General features: G+C 43.5%; 2 protein-coding genes across 2 annotated transcripts, besides 2 other annotated features; one reads left to right on the forward strand and one right to left on the reverse strand.

Annotated features, from left to right (window-relative positions):
- Positions 1-4,713: 4,713 nt before the first annotated feature.
- Positions 4,714-4,819: a sequence feature (Protein overlapping with rRNA (N7525_011134, KAJ5821850.1) was converted to a misc_feature.).
- A 325-nt stretch (positions 4,820-5,144) lies between these two features.
- Positions 5,145-5,245: a sequence feature (Protein overlapping with rRNA (N7525_011134, KAJ5821850.1) was converted to a misc_feature.).
- Positions 5,246-5,677: 432 nt separating this feature from the next.
- N7525_011135 (magnesium transporter CorA family protein) lies at positions 5,678-6,877 on the forward strand (the record flags this gene model as incomplete). Its single annotated transcript, XM_002561015.1, has 2 exons — positions 5,678-6,252; positions 6,301-6,877. The coding sequence occupies 2 exons, from the start codon at positions 5,678-5,680 to the stop codon at positions 6,875-6,877; spliced, it is 1,152 nt and encodes a 383-aa protein (XP_002561061.1).
- A 559-nt stretch (positions 6,878-7,436) lies between these two features.
- On the reverse strand, positions 7,437-8,249 carry N7525_011136 (A4/G1 family peptidase; the record flags this gene model as incomplete). Its single annotated transcript, XM_002561016.1, has 1 exon — positions 7,437-8,249. One exon carries the CDS (start codon positions 8,247-8,249, stop codon positions 7,437-7,439), a length of 813 nt encoding a protein of 270 aa, XP_002561062.1.
- Between the last annotated feature and the right edge of the window lie 1,090 nt (positions 8,250-9,339).

The raw sequence follows: 9,339 nt of genomic DNA on the forward strand, positions 1-9,339 counted from the left end.
TAAGATATACTATAAGATACTACCGACGAACGGTTATCGAATTAGTTCCGAACACTCTTCGAGAAGGTCTCGGTTCGACTAAGTAGACCGAGATAAGTAGTTACTAACGCTTTAGAAGAAGCACGATTAGATTTTAGCACTCCGGTTCCCCTCTTTAAAGAGATAGAGTTATAGGAGGAATAGAAGAAAAGCAAAGCGATAGATAGTATATACTAGCTATACTCCTAAGCCCTATAGTAAGGAGACCGGCGAATCGCTACCGAAACGGGCGTAAAGACTAGCTTATTAGAATACTATCTTAATAAACGAGGACTACTATATTTCCGGTAACGATTATAGATCCTAGATAGTAAGCTATTATATACGGGAATTATCTAAAAGATTCACGATTCCTATATCACTAGCCACCTAGGGCGAGACGCTATATATTCGATACTATCTCGCTAGTTCTTCTAGCCTAGTATAGTAAAGGATATACGATAGTTCCTACGAAACTATATAGTATATAGAAGGAGTATAGTCTAGCGCGATATAAAGTATAGGTTATTAAAACCGCTACTAATCCCCTAACGAATCTAGGCCGAAATAGTAATAGATTTTATTATAAATCTACCCCTATCGAAGGAGAACGGAGCTATAAATCTATTAGTTATTATAGATAGGTTAACGAAGGGTATCGTTCTAATTAGGATAGAAGAGATTATAGTAGAATAGGTAGCGGAAGTCTTTTTAACGTATTTCTATATATACTATAGGCTCCTACTAATAATTATAAGCGATCGAGGCTCGTAGTTTATAGGTAGGTTCTAGCGAATTATTTATAAAAAATTATCGATTTAGCGACGATTATCTACCGCTTTCTACCCCTAATTAGACGGAGTAATAGAGTAAGCGAATTAAAAAGTCGAATAGATTATATATACGTTTATTACCTATACTTAGGACGACTAGATAGGGCTACTACTAATAGTAGCTATTATAATTAATAACCGAGACGCCTTATCGACTAGTTTATCCCCCTTCTTCTTTACCTATAGGTATTATATCGACCCCCTAGGAATTAAGGATAGTAGCGTAGATACTCTTAGGATAACGATAACCTAACCCGTACGCGCTAGCGAAACGTTCGTAAATCGACTATAAAAAGCCACCGATTAGGTATAGTCGGCGATAGTAATAGTATAGAAGAAGTAGTAAGAATAGGCGAATCGATCCCGGTAAGCCGCTCCTATCTATTAGGTAGGAGATCGTATATAGCTAAACCTATAAAATATACGCTCGCGGCGTCTATCGAAGAAATTAGACTAGATTTATATATAGTACTAAGTCGAAGAGGCCCTTACGCCTTATACTATACGCCTTAACGTGCCCTCTAGCATATACCTAGTCTTCTATATAGAGTTAATTCGACCTACCGTAATAGACCCGTTTCTATTATAAACTATAGACAATTCGTAACTACCCCTAATACTAGTCGATAGCGAGCTAGAGTACGAAGTCGAAGAAATCTTATCGATAAGGGAGAAGCGAGTTAGTAGGGGAGTATAGACCGAGGTTCTAGTGAAATAGGTAGGATACGTAGAGACGATATAGGAGAGGTTAGACGTTATTAAAAACTACTCGGCACTTAATAACTATAAACGACGATATAGGCCCGTTCCGAGGCCCTCCCGGTACCGTTTCGACGCCGACGGCGACGTTATCGTGCCTACCGTGAGGACTAATATAAGGGGGGGGGGTACTATAATAGGCCAGAGCCCGGCTTAGATCACGTGAGGCACGTGCCCACAACATACATATACCCTTATCGCCAGTAGATAGTTACCTTTTCTCTAAGATTGATATAAACAGCATGTTGGCCTAGCCTAATTGAATCAATAAAGCTTCAGCCCTTCACATCTATAGTTATATCGGGGTAAGTCGGGTAAAGTTAATAATTTTACGAAATTCTAGGTGTTTAATAAACTTAAAGGGGAGACAGGAGAGGGTAAGTAGTTATAAGAGCTTCTATTCCTATACCTCTTACGTAAAAACTGTTAACTTACTTAGTACGTTCTACGCCTATTAATCTAGAGGGTTATTAGTAAATAAATAATAGAAAAATTATATAATATATACGGTATTTATAAGTAGTCCCTTAATATTACCCTTCTAGGTACTAGATTTACGATAAGTCGGTCTAGCTAAGTATCGATAAAGTGTAGTTATTCTATACCGCCTATTTACTAGATAATCGAGGACTTTATAGTATTAACGATATATTACCCCTAGTTTGCTAGTTTTTATATTAGCTACTTAATTAAATTGCTCCTAGTAAGTGGCTATCCGGTTACTATTCTAGTTTAGTCGTTTTTTTATCTTTCTAAACTTAGTCTCTAACTACTAGGAAATAAAATTATCTTTTAATATATCGGTATATAGAATAAACGCTATTAATCGACTTAGGCTAATACGCTAAAGTAAAGAAGGAATTAAAAGTAGAGGAATTAGGGTAAAAAACCTAGAATTTAAGGTAGTATTAAATATCTACTAGCTTTCGGAAACCTTAAGGGTTAGGAATTACTTATTCGGAAAGTAGAGAAGAGGGTCGACTAAATTCGTAGGATTACTATCGTAGATAGATAAAGAATAGATATCTAAAAACTAAGAAATTTAAGATATAGTTAACTAAATAATCACTTATAGATTATATCTTAATAACGGGATAGGAATTAGAAGGTAGATATACTAAGAAAATTAATAAATCCTAGTAAATAGAATTAATTAACTACCCTAAAGTTTAGCTCACTCGGTAAATAGTGAATATATTATAATTTGACCTACTTTAACTTAAGATAATCTCTATAATTAGCTAGATTTACTAGGCTAATTAAGGGCCGCCCTTAACCCGCCCTTAAAAATTAGTCTTTAGATAAGAAGTATACACTCTAGGTCTAGCTATAGTTATAAATATATATTTCTATAACTCTATTATCCAAAATTGATAACTTTTATAATTGATAATAACTAATACACTTAAAGATACTAAGAATATATAATATCGTTATTACCTACTATAATTTATCGTAATATAGTTCAATTTTATAAAGTTTCTTAAAACTAATAAAGAAATAAATTATAAATATAATATTTAAACTAGAACACTATTAAATAACCGTAATTTAAAGTGATAAGTTAGCACTTTTATATATCTAAATTAGGAAAGGTCAACTTTTTTTATATAAATAAGGGCCGATAAGGGCCGCCCTCGAGCGGCCCTCAGAGGGCGGAGGGTCGGGCGAGGGCAGGCAAGTATCCGCCCTCCGCCCGCGAGGGTCGGGCGGAGGGCGGGAGATACCGGCCCTCTAAATGTTTTTAATGAGGTCTACTTTAGCGTCTAGCTAAGCGTCTCGATTATCGAGCATTCTATTAGTTATAGATGATTTACCTCGCTTCTCCCCTTTCCGACCCGCGGATAGAGAAGGGCTGTCTTCTATATAGTTAAAACACACTCTTAGCGTAAGTCTCCTACTATGTGAAAACTAACTCGACTATATCCGAAGTTACTTCTTAATCGGTGCCTAGATAATATCGGTTTTGTTAAAGCGCTTCGTTAGATCGCGCTAGGATCGGTCATTAACCGAAGTAACATTCGCCGTGTTATCCACCCTAATCCTTTTTTATATAAGACTTTTTCTCGAAGAACCTTTTATAGCTTCTCTTCTAGTACCAAATTCTAGTATACGCTCGGAGCTAATACTATATCTTCCTTAGTGTCCTTTACTATGGCCTTGTTGTTAAGAGTAACCCGCCGTTCTATAAAATAATAAATGTAGCTTAGCGGATCTTCGTTGTAGACCTTGTCTTTCTCCCACTCGGATTCTTAGAGTAGTGGCAAAGTGTTCGGTCGGGTTTAGATTACGGTATTAGGCTTATACTCGAGGATGGACGGGGAGGGACTATAGTTAGGCTATGTTATATAAGGGCTCTAGAAGTATCCTAGGACTCCGGCTCTTAGGGCTAAGAGAAGTTGTTATGGAATGGAGTGTCGCTCATATTAAACCCGATCAAAGTTTTGCCTACAGATTATCGTCAGCTTAAGCGGGTACCAGCTATTAGCAGAAAATGTGAGCGAATAGGAACGATAGTGGCGAGCGGAATCTATAGAGTAACGCGAAACCCTAAGCTTAGCCTACCAAATATATATCTCCACAAGATTAGCCCAACCTTCTTTATAGGTTGAGATAGATGAAGAGTTTAAAGAGGGAGAAAGCGAAGAAACTTAGTAAAATAGGACACATCGCCAGATCTTCCCGCCTTATACGAGAACATTCTGTGGATAATTACGTATACAATTGTTTCTTAACCGCTGAAATACAATACCGGTGCAGAACGGGACATGGTGGAACAGGGACTGTTTGCTAGTAGCTTAATAAAGCCTAGCGCGGTTTCGGGTACGAACCGAGAAACAAGCGATATGTGTCCAGAGGGGAAACTGTTTTCGAATTCTACTGTACTGCCTAGGTGTGATACTTCCAGTTCTAATTATATGCAGATGCCAAGATATCGAGTGTTTCAAGGGAAACAACACGATCCAATGATATTCTGCCGTTGGTTCAGCTGAAGGGGTCAATGCGGTGGTCGTGCGACCTGGGTGATTCTCACCCTGATTCTCACCCCGTTTATAGTGCACTCACCGTTGTCACCCCCGGTCGCGCGACCGTAAAGCGGCGCTCACCCATTTCTCACCCGGGCGGAGGAACCCACCCAACTACTGGCCGCACATAAGCCACACGCCGGTGAGTTAGTAGTTGGGTGGGTGACCACCAGCGAATCCTCACTGTTGTATGTTTTTATTTTGCTTTGTTTTTGTCTTGTTTTTGTTCTTTATCTTATGCTCATACTTGAAACCCGGCTTTAATTCATGTTGACATGTATAGGATGCGTTTGTCGCTGTGCAGACTGACCTCGGGAGCATTTGCCTAGTTTGTCTCGTTTGTCATTCCCGAAGCCTTCCAAGGTTCATATATAGTCTCCTTTCTATAGATGCATTATCACGCTTTCCTTCCTCCTTCATCTTCCTAGTAGCATATAGCCTCAAGATTTCACCACCTAAGTAGCTGCATCCATCCATCATTCTATACTACATATTGACTGTCACATACGACCATAGGGTGTGGAAAACAGGGCTTCCCGTCCGCTCAGCCGTACTTAAGCCACACGCCGGTGAGTTAGTAGTTGGGTGGGTGACCACCAGCGAATCCTCACTGTTGTATGTTTTTGTATTTTTGATTAACTATCATGCTGTTCGAAGAACCCCAAGCAACGGATGTATCTGGGGATTGTCCCGGGTCAACTGGTGACCAATGTGTAGATCTTCAGACGCAACCGCCTATTCCAAGGTCCATTGTTCTTAGCGCAAATGAGGGGCTACCTAACCAATGAACATGTGTCTAGCGGAGGCTCTCCAGAATATATGCCTTCACCCACACCGCCCTACATATACACCTGGGCAGTATGCGGTCAAGGGATCATGGACACTCCCGAGGTCGACTCCGCCACAATGCCAAGAATGAAGTTACCGCATCCAGACCGTATTCCTCCTGTCATATTCTTCAAATGTTCCCTATCCTCCTGAGCCTCCTCCCACAATCACCCTTCTATATGAGTTCACCTGTCTATCAGTTTGAATTACACCATGGGGCTGGTGGCGGACCACCCTACCCGAGCGCCGACTCCTACGCTCACTAACGGAGAGTCAATTCTGCGGGAGAAGCCTTCCACGCCGGATATCGATGGTGAAACGAAACAATTCAGTTTCTTTAGTGCACAAAAAGATGCGATCACCAGTGCGGATAGCATCCAGCTACTGAAGTCATCTAGTGCCGCCTTCGAAAACCTTATGGAGACAGGGATACACACGGGATTATGGTGGCTCCATGTCTCAACGCCATCCAACGAGGATATCGACGCGTTATCGCGCGTGCTCGACATCCATCCCCTAACCGTCGAGGATATCAAGACACGCGAACTTCGCGAGAAGACTGAACCCTTCGGCCCCTACTATTTCGTCTCCTTACGGCTCCCACAGTGGCCTAAGATGGCGATCGGTTCCCGGGCGTCGTCCGCCAATATATACGGCATTGTCTTCCGCGAAGGCATCATCAGCTTCACGTATGGTAACAACCAACACGCTGCTCATGTCTGGAGCCGCATAAAGAAACAACAGAGCCAGTTATCTTTGACCAGTGATTGGATCTGCTATGCCCTCATGTACGAGCCTGTCACAACCCGGTGAACGTAATATGCTAACATTACCAGCGATGATATTGTGGATGACTTCGCTCCTTTAATCAACCGTGTCCAAACCGGCGTGGAAATGGTTGAAGACGGAGTGTCTGTCACACGACCCGGTGACATTGGCCTGGCCCTCCAAAGCATATACAAGTATCGCAAAGAGGTTACTCACATCCGCCAACTCCTGCATGACAAGACGGATGTTATCCGGTCTTTCGCCCGTCATTGTGGCAGCTTAGGATCGACACCCGCCGACGTTACACTCTACCTTAGCGACATCCAGGACCACGTCTTGACGATGATGGCCAATCTGGCTAATGCAGAGCAGATGCTGTCGCGGTCGCAGTCGAAGTACCTAAGTCAGCTCTCGTTCGACTCTACCCGCATGCGCAATACAATCGTGGGTACTCTCGCTCGGCTGACGGGCATCGGCGCGGTCATAGTCATGATGCAGGTCATCACCGGCCTCTTTAGTATGAATATCTCCATTCCTGGATTGGGCGTGGTCGGCTTGTCGTGCTGGTTTGGCATTCTAGGGCTTATTTTGGGACTTATCTTGCTATTCTTGGTGGTTGCAAAAAGAATCATGCGCAGGCAATGACGCAAAGATCCAGCAAGTAGGCGACAGAGATGGGAGACACAGGTTCTCCGAGGATTGACGGAAGAACCTTCGGCGGGTATTCATGGTTTCTATGTCTCCTTTTCCTGGGCTTTCCATGTTCTACTTGAGCCATTACTTCGTTAAAAGCAATTGCCATATAGTCACTCTAGAGGTAATCTATTAGAACCTGTTGCTCAGTCCCTATTGCGGACTCATTATTGCTTTATGATTTAGGGTGTTGTATCCAATTTACGATTTACTACTATCTACGATGACCGACAAGTCGCTTTTGCGAATACGCATCTATCAAGGAGAGGAACGGCGCTGGGTTCGCTGCCAGAGACTCAGACGGGAAATGAAAAAAGGCTTTAGGGGGAGAGACCAAGGTGAAATGAATCCGATCTCCAATATATTTACCACAAACTAGTGTCAGCTCTCGTTTGCCAAAAACATGTTTCCGTTGCAATATCCCAGCCCTTTAGCCCACCAGTGCAGTCCAATATGGCATTTCAATTTTCCAATACTGCGGCAGTGGTTGATGGAACCATTCTATCTGACCCTAGACATAGCTCACAGTAACACTATTGCCTGTAACAGAAGACTTGGTCAAGACCTTCTTGCTTTGTCTGATCTCGAATAGAGTAGCTCCAGATGGCCCAACAGACTTGCCGCCGGATGTGGCCTCCGCCTTTGTGAATGTCACAGTTCCGAAGTTGGTAAAGGGAACCAACTGACCACCGCTTTCAAAGTCCTCAACAATCCATTCAGCATTAGTCTCGCAGAGATCTCCATCGTCAACACCGCTGAATTTATGAGTGACAGATTTGCCCGTGGTGACATTATCGATGACGGCAGAACCAGAGCTCTTGGAGGTAGCAGTCACAGTGAGCTTAATCACATCTCCAGTGGAGATATCGATGCCGGAAAAGTCGTGGGCATAATCCGGGTACCACTCGTACCAGGCATCGTACGAAACCTCGCCTCCCTGGATGCAGAAATCAATTCCAGTTTGGAGGATGGCCGAGCTGCAGGTATCGCCGTCAATACCGACCCAGGCAGAGGCGCAGGACTGCTGGCCAGACGAAGCATCCGAGGGAAGATTCGGCTTGGGAACGGTGAATTCTCCGGTGACCGAGGTGTATCCGGTGCCAATAAGAACAGCACCGGCCCAGTTTGAGCTGTACTGCGCGTGGCTTGTCCCGTTCAGACTAACAAGCTCCAGGGTGTCTTGCTTAGCAGCCGGACGGCTGATACGGCCAGCTCGGTCCGCAGCCCGGGCGGCATGCCGAGCTGCGCGGCGTTCGGTGAGAGGAGCGGCAATGGCCGACGCTGTGAGCAACGCTGCGCTGAGGATGGTGGTCGAGAACTTCATGGTACGGATTGGATGACTGAACTGTTCGATGGAAGGAACTGGAGTAGCTTGACTGTGTGGATAGCGAGACAACACCAGGGAACTGCAGTTTATATACCTGTGGCATGCAGTTGTAGCTCCATTGAAGATAAGAACAACAATCCCGAAGTGCTCGAACTAATGCACATTCAGTCACCTTTCTCAATGTAACATCAGTTCATATCTTCTCATCCCGCCGGAGACCGATGGATAAACCTAGGATGGACCGTAGCTTGAAGAATTTCACTGCATCCACGCAGCTGCTCGCGGTTCAGGTCACAAGTACCCAGATGCCTCAATTGCTCGGGCCTATTTCGTGCATCACGTCCACGCGTAGTGAGCAAAGGCTAGAGTATTAACCCAATGGCATTTCCTATTCCTCATGAACTGAACTGGTACAAGTTCCAGCCCTCCGGATGTCCGACGGGGTCTAGAGGTGTTGATATAAATTAAAGGCAAGCGTGGAATGATCATCCGAACTAATAGGGAAGTGATCGCTCTTCTCAGGGCGCATCGGCGAGAATTATCGGTAAGCATTAGCAACTCCATGTAACTGTGGCTTAGAAGCTAGTACATTTCTCCTCTAGCCATTAGCCTGTCAGTGATAAGAGTGCCAAGCTTTCAACAAGCAATGATGCCCAGGAGAACAAGCGGGAGAGGTGGATAAATGTGTGAATAATGTGGATACAGCTATTTAAATATGTCTGTTCCTAGATACTAAGTATACTGACAGTTCGTAGTTGTACATGGTTAGCTGCTGGTGTGGCAGCATGATCTCAGAAGGAGACTGGCTCCAGGAACAAGACACCGTAGTGATTTTCCCGAATGGAATTCAATTTCCCTCAGTTCGGGTGAGAGAAACATTACCCCCTGCATCCGAATTCCCGCGTGCAGATTCGTGCTGACTTGCATGTAGACAAGCTAAGTCCACGCTAACTTCATTTGATAATAATCTCCGAATCGAATTGTGAGATCATTGGACAGTGATGCCGCAATTTCTTCTAGTAACAACCTATAATAATTGAGGCAAGTTATTCCTCCTATGAAGAAATGCCTAGCACAATTTCTGCAA

The sequence above is a fragment of the Penicillium rubens genome (genome assembly GCF_028828025.1).
Source record: "Penicillium rubens strain IBT 27055 chromosome Unknown utg000004l_segment0_segment0, whole genome shotgun sequence".
Classification (NCBI taxonomy): Eukaryota; Fungi; Ascomycota; class Eurotiomycetes; order Eurotiales; family Aspergillaceae; genus Penicillium; species Penicillium rubens.